Source organism: Bombina bombina, chromosome 3 (genome assembly GCF_027579735.1).
Source record: "Bombina bombina isolate aBomBom1 chromosome 3, aBomBom1.pri, whole genome shotgun sequence".
Classification (NCBI taxonomy): Eukaryota; Metazoa; Chordata; class Amphibia; order Anura; family Bombinatoridae; genus Bombina; species Bombina bombina.
Genome location: NC_069501.1, coordinates 481,570,618 through 481,585,015, shown reverse-complemented (window position 1 = coordinate 481,585,015; position 14,398 = coordinate 481,570,618). Strand labels below are relative to the sequence as shown.

General features: G+C 39.4%; 1 protein-coding gene across 1 annotated transcript in view; it reads right to left on the bottom strand.

Moving 5' to 3' along the window:
* Positions 1 to 14,398, bottom strand: part of ACACA (acetyl-CoA carboxylase alpha) — a 1,007,059-nt gene that overhangs the window by 886,599 nt on the left and 106,062 nt on the right. Inside the window, exons 5-6 of the mRNA XM_053706820.1 lie at positions 1,834 to 1,943; positions 1,620 to 1,701 (exon numbers count right to left, since the gene is read on the bottom strand). Of these exons, the coding sequence (XP_053562795.1) occupies positions 1,620 to 1,701; positions 1,834 to 1,943 (192 nt within the window). The remainder of the gene's footprint in view (positions 1 to 1,619; positions 1,702 to 1,833; positions 1,944 to 14,398) is intronic.

The window sequence follows — 14,398 nt, the reverse complement described above, 5'->3', positions numbered from 1 at the left end:
TTAACAGTATTTTCTCAGTCAAATTCTAGTCCCTAGAAAATAACTCAACTGTGCATACATTTAACAGCCTGATACCAGTCGCTACTACTGCATTAAAGGCTGTACTTACATCATATGGGTAACGGCAGTGTTTTCTTAGTCAATTCCATTCCTAGAAAATATTATACTGCACATACCTCATTTGCGGAGGACCCCGCATGCTATTCCCCTTTCTGAAGTTACCCCTCCTCAGAATGCGTGAGAACAGCCAGTGGATCTTAGTTACGTCTGCTAAGATCATAGAAAACGCAGGCAGATCTTCTTCTTCTAAATACTGCCTGAGAGAAAAAACAGCACACTCCGGTGCCATTTTAAAATAACAAACTTTTGATTGAAGAATTAAGTAAAAAACTCCTGTCTCCTCTCACAACCTCCTTTGTTGAGACTTGCAAGAGAATGACTGGGTATGACATGTGAGGGGAGGAGCTATATAGCAGCTCTGCTTGGGTGATCCTCTTGCAACTTCCTGTTGGGGAGAGATATAATCCCATAAGTAATGGATGACCCGTGGACTGACTACACTTAACAAGAGAAAAGGGGTCTGCAGGGCCAGGATTTTCACCACTGATCTCATCTCTAAAAAATTAAGACTTTAACCCCTTGCAGCCAGATGAATCAACTGCAATATTTTGTAAAGTGCTACAAGCTCTTCTTTCGCTCAGCAAACTAAAGTTTATATTCACAGCAGGCTTCTTCACAAGCTAATACAGGTCTGCTATAACATAAATGTCATGAGATTTAAAAGGGATAGGAAAGTCTAAATTAAACTTGCATGATTCGGATAGAGCATATTTTAAGACACTTTTAAATTCACTTCTATTTTCAAATGTACTTTGTTCTCTTGGTATCCATTGTTGAAAAATAATATATACATATTCTGCACTAGTGGGAGCTAGCTGGTGATTGGTGCCTGCACACATTTGTCTCTTGTGATTGGCTAACTAGATGTGTTCAGCTAGCTCTCAGTAGTGCATTGCTGCTTCTTCAGCAAATAATATTAAAGGGCTAGTCTAGTCAAAATTAAACTTTCATGATTCAGATAAAGCATGCAATGTTAAGCAACTTTCTAGTTTACTCCTATAATATTGTTTCTTCGTTCTCTTGGAATCTTTATTTGAAAAGCAAGAATTTAAGCTTAGAAGCCAGACAATTTTCAGTGCAGCACCTGGGTAACGCTTGCTGATTAGTGTCTAAATGTAGCCACCAATCAGGAAGCGCTACCCAGGTGCTGAACCAAAAATGGGCCGGCTTCTAAGCTTATTGTCTTGCTTTTTCAAATAAAGATACCAAGAGAACAAAGAAAAAATGATAATAGGAGCAAAACGGAAAGCTGCTTAAAATTGCATGCTCTATCTGAATCACGAAACTTTAGTTTTGACTAGACTAGCCCTTTAAGGCAATGTAGCATATTTGATAATGGTATATTGGAAAGTTGTTTAAAACTGTATGCACTATCTGAATCCGAAAAGAAAAAAAATTGTGTTTCATGTCCCTCTGAGCACACGTTAATTCCAATTAGCTTTATAAAAATTGTCAACACAAGTAGAGATTATGAACAATTATTAACCTATACTTCTTACCCATGAATGCAATTCCATTTTTGTGGAGAAGTTCAGGGAGTTTTGGATTCTCTGACGCATGACCCCATCCGGCCCATACAGCCTAGAACATAGAAATGTGTAGTAGATAAGGTGCTAATAAGGATATATTATAGAATTGTATCTCTCTATGTATGTGCACACACACACAAGCATATCTTATATGATAGCAAATGTCAGGACATTTTCCTCTTACCTGAACAGGGATTCTCTTAGCAATGTCAAGGATGAGCTCTACATTGGCATAGTTGTTGTTATTTGGACCTCCAGGAACAGGGACATAATGATCCGCCATCTTGATATATTCTGAAAACATATTACAGGTTACAATAATATTACCAGCACAACTGATTGCCGAACACCTTTCCAATTTACGTCTGTAAATTACATTCATTCTCTTGGTATACTTTGTTGAAGGAGCAGCAATGCATTCCTGAGAGCTTGCTAAAGACAACTGAACCAATGACAAGTGGCATATTTGTGCAGCCACCTATCAGCAGCTAGCTCCCAGTAGTGTATTGCTGCTCCTGAGCCTGCATAGGTATGCTGTTCAACAAAGGATTCAAAGGGAACAAAATACATTTAATTATAAAAGTACAATGGAAAGTTACATGGTCAGTCTGAATAACATTTTGACATTACTGTCCCTTTAGAGATGACTACCCAAAAGCCTACTATTATAGGGTTACTAGATCAGACTTAAAAGGGATATGAAACAAGGGTCCTTTAGCAAAAAAAAACTAAATTTATGCTTACCTGATAAATTTATTTATTTCTTGACACGGTGAATCCACAGGATCATCAATTAGTGTTGGGAATATCACTCTTGGCCAGCAGGAGGAGGCAAAGAGCACCACAGCATCACTTCCCTTCCCACAACCCCCAGCACCTGGGTAGAGCTTCCTGATTGGTTGACAACGATAGAAGGATAGGAGTCGTCCAAGGTAGCTAAAACCTCCTTTAATAAGACACGGAGGTGCGCAAGCTTGAATCTGAAGGAAGCCACTTCAGCATCAGATGAAGGAATTACACTATCCGAATCTGAGATTTCACCCTCAGAGGGTTCCAAAGTATCCTCCTCCAAATTACTCGAAGGAGGAGTCTGGTCAGCCTGAACAGGATCCAATACCTTGTCTGATTCTGTAATGTTCCTCTTACGCTCTCCTGCAGCATGGGAATGGCTGTTAGTGCCTCAGATACTGCCAAAGATACCTGGGCAGCAATCTCAGCCTTTAAAAATACTCCATCTGGAGATTGTGAGGAACCGCAGGGCACTACATGTGACGTCGCTGAAGATTGGGGCAAATTAGGGAGAGGCTGTGACAACATCTGGACGGCCTCATCCTGAGGGAATGGTGGCTCAGAATCAAAAAGTCTGTCCTTATATAACAGAGTTCTATATATACAAGAACTGCAAAAAGGTAAAGGAGGCTCTACTTGGGCCTCCAAACAGAGCTTGCACAAACTAGAAGGATTAGACTCTGGGTCCATTTTGCACAAGAATTATACACAACTTTCTTTGACAAAATAATGATACAGTATTAAGAAAAAAAAAATGTTACTGTCACTTTAAAAAATAAACCCCAAAAAAACTTTTCAGAATTTTTTTTCCTGTTTATTTTAAGGATGAATGTCTCAATCCAAAATTATATAAACGTAATTACCGTTACTGTTTTACCATGTTTATTGACTCCCCAGCACCTCTACACCTCTACATGACTGCATAAGTAAGCAGTTCAATCTGCGCCACTAAATAAAAAATACAAAGGTTTTCTTATTTTCCCTTACACTACTGCCACACAGTACCCTGCCCTAAAACAACCCTAATCCTCAGGATTAACACCAAAAATGCAGATATGTATTATTAAAGTGCCATAAGGGTTCATAGAATAAAAAATGTCACTTACCTGCATTCCTGACTGTCCGGCAGGGAGACAGTCCCCCTGGTATGAGAGGAAGCCACTCCTCACAGAGACCTAGGATAAAAGAAATGGACAGAGTAAGCCTACTCTGGCATTCTGAGACAGGGCAGCAATATGTTAAGAAAATGCAGTGAGGCCCACCACACAAGTTCCTAACTGCTTTAAAGCTACCACAGCCCTGCTGAAGAGACTAACATGGAGTATATCTATACCCAAATTGTGATGGAAGTTTAGAGCAATCCTGCCCTGGCTTCAAAATAAAAAAAAAATGATAGAAGAATCTTACACAGACACCTATTACTTCACCTCCTGCTTGCACTTAAGGCAAAGAGAATGACTGGGGGTTGTGGGAAGGGAAGTGATACTTAGCTTTGCTGTGGTGCTCTTTGCCTCCTCCTGTTGGCCAGGAGTGATATTCCCAACAGTAATTGATGATCCTTTGGATTCACCGTGTCTTAAGAAAGAAACAAATATGGTAAATCAATGTAAATATAAAAAATAAAAACACAGATTTTGTAAAAAAAACAAAAACAAACAGCAAACAACTTAATTGTTTTTTTGCAAAATTAAATTCTCAGTGTAGACACTTCCCACAGGGAGATAAGAGAACTGTCATGTTGATAACAAGTCGCTTTCTGTGTCTTCTGAGCATGGGCAAAACTGACCTGTTTATCTAGTATTTATCTAATATTCGATGAATAGTAAACCAGCTCATGTTACACTAGAGCTTTTTATGACATAAAGATAGATATGCCTTGCTCTAGAGACCCAGAACCCTCCTTGTAGGGCTGAGACAGGAAGTAATGGACATGCACAAATAAAGTTTTTTTAAAAGAAAAAGAAATAAAAAGGTAAAATCATTTTAAAATGATGAATAATACATATTGCAATGATTTCTATTAAATATAACCCACTGCGCTTTTATTACAACAATCAGATTGTTTAATACCCCTTTTAAAAAAAGAAATGGAACACTTCATTGAAAATAAGCAACATACTCGAAACGAAAAAGGATAGATTATTAGATTAGGATTTTGTATTGATATTGAATGAAAATAATAGCTGCCACTATTATCATTGTTATAAATTAACAACTTCACATGCAACGATGCTGAAAACATGCTGATAACAATATATACCAGGTATAATAAACCGTAATCCCTATCAGTCATAACTGGGGATTTTTTTCTAAGTAGGTTAGGCAGAAGACTCCATCTATGTACGACTTCTTTTATTTTAAATTTTATATTCTGGTTCTTCTACCTCTCACGCACTAACACAGTTGTTAAAGGAATAGTTAGGTAAAAATTAAATTTCATGACTCAGAGCATGCAATTTTAAGCAACTTTCTAATTTACTCCTATTATCATTTTTTTCTTTGTTCTCTTGGTATCTTTATTTGAATGTAAACTTAGGAGCCGGCCCACTTTTGGTTCAACACCTGGGTAGCACTTGCTGATTGGTGGCTACATTTAGACATTAGAAAGTGCTAACCAGGTGCTGAACCAAAAAGATACCAAGAGAATGAAGAAAAATCGATAATAGGAGTAAATTAGAATGTTGCTTAAAATCGCATGCACTATCTGAATCAAGAAAGTTTAATTTTGACTAGACTATCCCTTTAATATAAATATAATATTCACAACAGATATCACTTTACAATAAAGTACATTCGTAGGTATTAACCATAAACTAACAGAGTAATCTCTCTGCTGTTCAGCACTCTGATTTTCAGCTGCTCTCTGATGTTCAATTCCTCTCTCTCTGCAGATCAACTCTGTCTCTCTCTTTGTACACAAGGGTCCGGCCATTACTCCTAATCAGACAACGCCAAAAAGGTGCACAGATTCCTGCCGCCTCCTTTTACACATATCCACCACCACAGCATGTAGGGAGCTGTATTGTAGTTCCCTGATTGCAGAGCTACTAACAGTTGCAGATAATGCGTGCCAAAGCACTGCAATGGTCATCATATTAAAGGGACAGTATACTATAAAATTGTTTTTCCCTAATGTGTTTCCAATTACTTGTTTTACCAGCTGCAGAGTATAACATTTTTGAGATTTGCTTTTTTAAGGCTTGTTTATATGAATTATAGGAAGGAAAGGATAGAGGGCGCCACATAGTGCAGATCATAAAAATAGATAAAGGCAACAATTGGATCACAAGAATCCTACTCACAAAGTATAAAGCACCAATGTGCAGTATGCGCAGTCCGGAACCACACGTCGTCCGGTAGACCTCTGTTGGAATATGTCGTCAGATGAAGTTCCTCGTCTTACCAGGGAGAGTCCAGGGAAGCCCAAGAGAAGGTGTAGTGGGAGCAAATCAGTGTCAAGGAAGCTCACACCAAAGATCCAAAAAACTCCAAATAAATGGTGATAAAATATAATTGGCCTAAGCCAAGAAGATGCAGCAGATGGAGAGTTAAAAAGTAACATAAAACTTATTCCAAATAATGAATGATGAAACAGTGTTGAACACTGAGAAACACGTTGCTGTTGTTTTTATTTGGAATAAATTTTATCTTACTTTTTAACTCTCCATCTGCTGCATCTTCGTGCCTTATACTTTGTGAGTAGGATTATTGTGATCCAATTGTTGCCTTTATCTATTTTTATGATCTGCACTATGTGGCGCCCTCTATCCTTTCCTTCCTAGACTTATCATCTGTGTTGCGGCACAACACCCTGGAGGAGCGGCCTACACTTGCTTGGATTACTGCTGTTTATCTGCCAGCTGTTGGAATTACTTATTGTGTATTCCTGGACTTTGCATTAGAATATATACCCTGGACTATACAGTTTGTACTGTATTGTTGTTTTTTTCACCTTGGAATGCCATTATACTGATGTTTTAATATTAATATCACTATATTGACGTTGCTATTTGATATATGTACTAATTCTATTTTTATAGCTACTATATCAACAATTCTACCTTTAATAATTTTTTTTATAATATCCATCCTAGGCGCATCTTATAAGTGCTTTAGTGATATTATCACTGAAGCACTAGTTATTGTTTATATGAATTAGCTGATTTTGTGTTTTGAAGCCACAACCTAATAAAATGGGTTGAGCTTGTAGGTATAATCAGATCTCTTAGTAATGAGATCTGATTATACCTACAAGCTCAACCCATTTTATTAGGTTGTGGCTTCAAAATACAAAATCAGATCAGATTGTGTAAATATACCTGCTTCTTTATCTTATATCTGTCTATAAACTAATCACCAATACTTGGAGAGAACAATGGAAAATTAACATTTTATTAACACCTTATCTCTTCTATAACCCACTGGGAGTGTCATTTCTTCTACTGGCTGTGTTAACACAGCTTGGCCTTGAGGCCAAAAACTTTCAGGATGGGTGGGGATACCACAGGCTAAATAAACTAATTCAAATGTCAATATAAGGTTAATGGAAATAAAGTACTTGTAAACAATTTAATACACTCCAGCAGGTAAGGTGGATCATTGAGAACAAATTAAAGGGGAGGAATATTTTGAGTAAACTGTCCCTTTAAGGGGTTATTAGAGTAGGGCATATGGTGATCAGGTTTGCGCGATAGCCTGATGTTAGTTTTTTCCCCCCACTTTTTTTCTCCATTGACTTCTAAAGGGGAATAGGTTATCGCCATGTGATAGTGTAAGAACGGCTTTTTGTGCTCTTCAGGTTAGTGTTGGAGCGATAACTTTTTACTTTCAACCCAACGCTTGCAAAAAGTTTTACTTCTAGTGTTTAGTGTCCCTATAATTAAGTTGATTAATCGTTATATGATAAATGTACTGTTAGACTCTTATGGATGTTACAATACGAATTCAGATATTATTTTTTTTTAAAGTGGGAAGTTACATCAGAGTGCAACCTATTAATAAGCAGAAACAAACCGCTAGATTTAGAGTTTTGTCGGTAAAGACCTGCGGTGCTAACGAGCCTTTTTTTTTACAGTGCACCCTTAAGACAATGCTGGTATTATGAGTTGTCTGAGGGGTTGCGTTAGCCTCAGAAAAGTGAGTGTTGAGCATAATTTAGCTCCACTTCTACTCTCAATACCAGCATTGCTTACGGTAGCGGTAAGCTGGAAAAACGTGCTCGTGCACGATATCCCCATAGGAAACAATGGGACCGAGCTGGCTGAAAAAAAACTAACACCTGTACAAAAAGCAGCGTTCAGCTCCTAACGCAGCCCCATTGTTTCCTATGGGGAAACATTCTCTAAGTCTACACCTAACACCCTAACATGAACCCCGAGTCTAAACACCCCTAATATTACACTTATTAACCCCTAATCTGCCGCCCCACGCTATCGCTGACACCTTCATTATATTATTAACCCCTAATCTGCCGCTCCGGACACCGCCGCAACCTACATTATAGCTATGAACCCCTAATCTGCTGTCCCTAACATCGCCGACACCTATATTATATTTATTAACCCCTCTTCTGCCCCGCTTGGATGAAGACTTCAACCGGATGGAGGACCTCTTCTGCCCCGCTTGGATGAAGAATTCGGCTCGGCTGGGTGAAGACGACTCAAGGTAGGGAGATCTTCAGGGGGTTAGTGTTAGGTTTTTTTTTAAGGGGTGTTTGGGTGGGTTTTAGAGTAGGGGTATGTGGGTGGTGGGTTTTAATGTTGGGGGGGTATTGTATTTTTATTTAAAGGTAAAAGAGCTGATTACTTTGGGGCAATGCCCCGCAAAAAGCCCTTTTAAGGGCTGGTAAAAGAGCTGATTACTTTGGGGCAATGCCCCGCAAAAAGCCCTTTTAAGGGCTGGTAAAAGAGCTGATTACTTTGTAATTTAGGATAGGGTAGGGCATTTTATTATTTTGGGGGGCTTTTTTATTTTATTAGGGGGCTTAGATTAGGTGTAATTAGTTTAAACTTCTTGTAATTTTTTTTATTTTCTGTAATTTAGTGTTTGGGTTTTTTGTATTATAGTTTAGTTTATTTAATTGTATTTTAGTTTAGATAATTGTAGGTATTTACTAGTGTAGTGTTAGGTGTATTTGTAACTTAGGTTAGGATTTATTTTACAGGTAATTTTGTAATTATTTTAACTAGGTAGCTATTAAATAGTTATTAACTATTTAATAGCTATTGTACCTAGCTAAAATAAATACAAAGTTGCCTGTAAAATAAATATAAATCCTAAAATAGCTACAATGTAACTATTAGTTATATTGTAGCTATATTAGGGTTTATTTTATAGGTAAGTATTTAGTTTTAAATAGGAATAATTTATTTAATTATAGCAAATTTAGTTAGTTTTATTTAAATTATATTTAAGTTAGGAGGGTGTTAGGCTTAGGGTTGGACTTAGGTTTAGGGGTTAATAACTTTATTATAGTAGCAGCGACGTTGGGGGCGGGAGATTAGTTGTTAATAATTGTAGGTAGGTGGCGGCGATGTTAGGGAGGGCAGATTAGGGTGTCATGGTTATGGCCTGTACCTTTAAGTTACCTGCCTATATAAGGCTCCTCCTTCCTACCACACCTTGCTTAGGATTGTTTGTAGGTAGGATTTCTGGATCTTCCCTACTCTCCACTTAAGCCTGGATTACAATAAGTATTAAGGATTACTTTTTGCTGTTTTGTGCTTTTATTGGTACTACGTTACTAACCTGTGTTTGGCATCTTTACTCCTATCTGCTGCTTATTTACCTTTTGCCTTGTTTGTAAAGTATTACAGTTTCACCCTCAGAACTAAAAGAGCCGATTTAGCTCACCTCTAACTACGCATCCACTTCCGGTGCAAACCTCCAGCGGCCTCTACTGAAGCTACCACAGTCCTGCTTTGTCACCATCTCACAAGCGTCCTTCGTGCCTCCTGCGCTGCAGCCTGTCAGCTGCACTCTCACAAGCTTCCCTGCAGAGGTACACCTCTCCCTCTTCACAGTGGTGATTCAACTTCTGTGAATCAACTATTTCATTATAAGAAGGTGACTAATTCTGCTCCCATAACTATATTTTACAGTGAATATTGCACACTACCAATCTGCTTTTTCCCTTTTGGGCCCTCAGTCAATGAACTGAATAGGGGTTATCTTATTTCTAACCCCGTTACTTGTGAGACTGAGTGGAACTAGACACTAATTCCCTACATACTGCTCCTGCATTACATAGGGGTTAATAAAATGTATTATAGTGTTTGCAAGGCAGTTTAGGGGTTAATACATTTATTATAGTGGCGGCGATGTCCGTTCGGCAGATTAGGGGTTAATAAGTGTAGGTAGGTGGCGGCGACATTGGGGGGGGACAGATTAGGGGGTAATAAATATAATATAGGTGTTGGCGATGTTAGGAGCAGCAGATTAGGGGTTCATAGGGATAATGTAGGTGGCGGCGATGTCCGGTCAGAAGATTAGGGGTTAAAAAAATTTATTATAGTGTTTGCGATGCGGGAAGCCTCGGTTTAGGTGTTAGTGTACTTTATAGCACAGTAGTTAAGAGCTTTATGTTCCGGCGTTAGCCCATAAAACTCTTAACTACTGACTTTTTTTTTGCGGTTGGAGTCTTGGCGGTAGAGGGTGTACCGCTCACTTCTTCCAAGACTCGTAATACCAGCGTTAGGCAAATCCCATAGAAAATATAGGATACGCAATTGACGTAAGGGGATTTGCGGTAGCCTCGAGTCGCGGAAAAAAGTGAGCGGTAGACCCTTTCCTGCCTGACTCTAAATACCAGTGGGCGTTAAAAAGCAGCGTTAGGACCCCTTAACGTTGCTTTTTAACCCTAACGCAGAACTCTAAATCTAGGCGAAATTGTGTTACCATTTCAGAAAATTCATATTTTAGAAGACAATGCACAAAGTATTTGGTTAAATATATTTGAAGTTTTTTTTAAGAATTAATATAGACGAGGGGAAAGATGAAATTATGCAATAATCTAAAATATTTTATGATTCTGCCATTTAGTTTGCTAATGATGTGTATAAACTGTTTGTTTCGTATGTAACTTTGCTTCCAATGTTTAATAAAAAAAATACAAAGAAAAATAAACCGCTGAGAATAACTGATTTACAGTATCATAATCTGTTTGAACTAATAAAGATTATACCATTTATGTAAAGTATTTTATGTGGCATCTTTTTGTATGAAGGTGATCATACTTTACCCAAGAGCAATTAGGTTTATTAACATAAAGGCAAAAACTTTTTAAAATTCAATACAAGTTAGTATTTATTTGGAACTTGCAGTGGAATCCTTGGAACTTGCTCCTTTGGACTGGAACCCTTGGAACTTGTCCCAAGGGACAGACACCCTTGGAACTTGCCCCTTACAGTGGAACCCTTGGAACTTGCCCCCTTACAGTGCAACCCTTGTAACTTGCCCCCTTACAGTGCAACCCTTGTAACTTGCCCAGTTACAGTGCAACCCTTGGATCTTGCCCCCTTACAGTGCAACCCTTGGGACTTGCCCCCTTAAAATTGAACCCTCTGAACTTGCCCCCTTACAGTGGAACCCTTGGAACTTTTCCCCTTAAAGTGCAACCCTTGGAACTTGCCCCCTTAAAGTGCAACCCTTGGGACTTGCCCCCTTACAGTGCAACCCTCGGAACTTGCCCCCTTACAGTGGAACCCTTGGAACTTGCCCCTTTAGTCTGGAACCCTTAGAACGTGTCCCCAGGGACAGACACCCTTGGAACTTGCCCCTTACAGTGGAACCCTTGGAACTTGCCCCCTTACAGTAGAAACCTTGGAACTTGCCCCTTTAGTCTGGAACCCTTAGAACGTGTCCCCAGGGACAGACACCCTTGGAACTTGCCCCTTACAGTGGAACCTTTGGAATTTGCCCCTTAAGACTGGAACCCTTGGAACTTGTCCCCAGGGACAGACACTCTTGGAACTTGCCCCCTTGGACCGGCACCCTTGGAAAAAGGCCCCAGGGTCTGACACTCCTGCTACATAGGCCCCAGTGATATGCATTTTTTTTTTTTTTTAAGGACAAAGTTATTTTTAGTATTAAACACTACATTTCAAAAGATCTGCATTAAAACTAAATGCTTTAAAGGGACAGTCTAGTCAAAATTAAACTTTCATGATTCAGATAGGACATGCAATTTTAAACAAACTTTCCTATTTACTTTTATCATCAAATTTGCTTTGTTTCCATGGTGTTATTTTTTAAAAGCTAAACCTAGGTAGGCTCAAACTGATTTCTAAACCGTTGAAAACCGCCTCTTAGCTCAGAGTATTTTGAAAGTTTTTCACAGTTAGACAGTACTAGTTCATGTGTGTCATATAGATAATATTGTGCTCACTCCCGTGGAGTTATTAAGGAGTCTGTACTGACTGGCTAAACTGCCTGTCTGTCAAAAGTGTGAGATAAGGGGCAGTCTGCAGAGGTTTAGATACAAGGTAATCACAGAGGTAAAACATTTATTAATATAACTGTGTTAGTTATGCAAAACTGGGGAATGGGTAATAAAGGGATTATCTATCTTTTTAAACAGTAACAATTCTGGTGTAGACTGTAACTTTAAAATAATTTAAGAGTGTGATTTTGTTAGCAAATTTTACATTGATTTGCAATCCAGGGAACCCCCCTTGAAAAGACCCTTGAGATTTTAGCTTATCTCCTGTGCTTTGGGAAATAAGAGACAGCTATAAATGACATCTACATTTGGTCCAGAAATGAAGTATAGGAGCAAACTTTTTGAAATCAATCACTGGAAAATTTAAATTTTAATCCATATTTAAGTATGTAACAAGTTGTTCGCACATATGCAAAAGGACTTCATTAGAAATCAATAAGAAATTACCTCCTATGCTGACCAAGAAATCACTGAGTAGAATGTTTTTTCTTGGTAAAGTGGAAGATTACAATTTACAGTTCTATATTAGAAAATGTGGAAACATACAAAATGTTTTTTTTTTTTTTTAGACCAGAACCCTTGGAACTTGCCCCCTTGAACTGGAACCTTTGGAACTTGCCCCTTTCAGCTGGAACCCTTGAAACTTGGCCCCAGAGATAGACACCCTTGGAATTTACCCCCTTACAGTGGAACCCTTGGAACTTGCCCCTTTGGACTGGAACCCTTGGAACCTGCCCCCTTACAGTGGAAACCTTGGAACTTGCCCCTTTGGACTGGAACCCTTGGAACTTGTCCCCAGGGAACGATACCCTTGCGACTTGCCCCCTACAGTGGAACCCTTGGAACTTGCCCCTTTGGACTGGAACCCTTGGAACCTGCCCCCTTACAGTGGAAACCTTGGAACTTGCCCCTTTGGACTGGAACCCTTGGAACTTGTCCCCAGGGAACGATACTCTTGGAACTTGCCCCCTTACAGTGCAACCCTTGGATCTTGCCCCCTTAAAATTGAACCCTCAGAACTTGCCCCCTTACAGTGCAACCCTTGGGACTTGCCCCTTTAGACTGGAACCCTTGGAACTTGTCCCCAGGGAAAGACACCCTTGGAACTTGCCCCTTACAGTGGAACTTTTGGAACTTGCCCCCTTACAGTGCAACCCTTTGATCTTGCCCCCTTAAAATTGAACCCTCAGAACTTGCCCCCTTACAGTGCAACCCTTGGGACTTGCCCCTTTAGAATGGAACCCTTGGAACTTGTCCCCAAGGACAGATACCCTTGGAACGTGCCCTATTACAGTGCAACCCTTGGGACTTGCCCCCTTACAGAGCAACCCTTGAAACTTGCCCCTTTAGACTGGAACCCATGGAAACTGTCCCCAGGGACAGACACCCTTGGAACTTGCCCCATTACAGTAGAACCCTTGGAACTTGCCCCATTACAGTGGAACCCTTGGAACTTGCCCCTTTACAGTAGAAACCATGAAACTTGCCCCCTTACAGTAGAAACCTGGGAACTTGCCCCCTTACAGTGGAGCCCTTGGAACTTACCCCTTTGGATTGGAACCCTTGGAACTTGTCCCAAGGGATAGACACCCTTGAAACTTGCCCCTTACAGTGCAACCCTTAGAACTTCCCCCCTTAGAGTGCAACCCTTGGATTTTGCCCCCTTAAAACTGGAACCCTTGGAACTAGCCCCCTTGGACCAGCACCCTTGGAACGTGGTCCCAGGGTCTGACACTCCTGCAACATAGCACCATGGACGGACACACTTGGAACTTGGCCCCAGTGATAGGCACCCATTTTTTTTAAGGACAAAGTTATTTTTAGTATTAAACACTACATTGCAAAAGAACTGCATTAAAACTAAATGCTTTAAAGGGTCAGTCTAGTCAAAATTAAACTTTCATGATTCAGATAGGACATGCAATTTTAAACAAACTTTCCTTTTTACTTTTATCATCAAATTTGCTTTGTTTCCTTGGTGTTATTTTTTAAAAGCTAAACCTAGGTAGGCTCAAACTGATTTCTAAACCGTTGAAAACCGCCTCTTAGCTCAGAGTATTTTGATAGTTTTTAAGTTAGACAGTGCTAGTTCATGTGTGTCATATAGATAGCATTGTGCTCACTCCCGTGGAGTTATTTAGGAGTCTTGACAGACAGGCAGTTTAGCCAATCAGTACAAAGTGCTGAGATAAGCGGGCAGTCTGTAGAGGTTTAGATACAAGGTAATCACAGAGGTAAAACATTTATTAATATAACTGTGTTGGTTATGCAAAACTGGGGAATAGGCAATAAAGGGATTATCTATCTTTTTAAACAGTAACAATTCTGGTGTAGACTGTCCCTTTAAAATAATTTAAGAGTGTGATTTTGTTAGCAAATTTTATATTGATCTGCAATCCAGGGACCCCCCCTTGAAAAGACCCTTGAGTTTTTAGCTTATCTTCTGTGCTTTGGGAAATAAGAGACAGCTATAAATGACATCCTACATTTGGTCCAGAAATGAAGTATAGGAGCACACTTT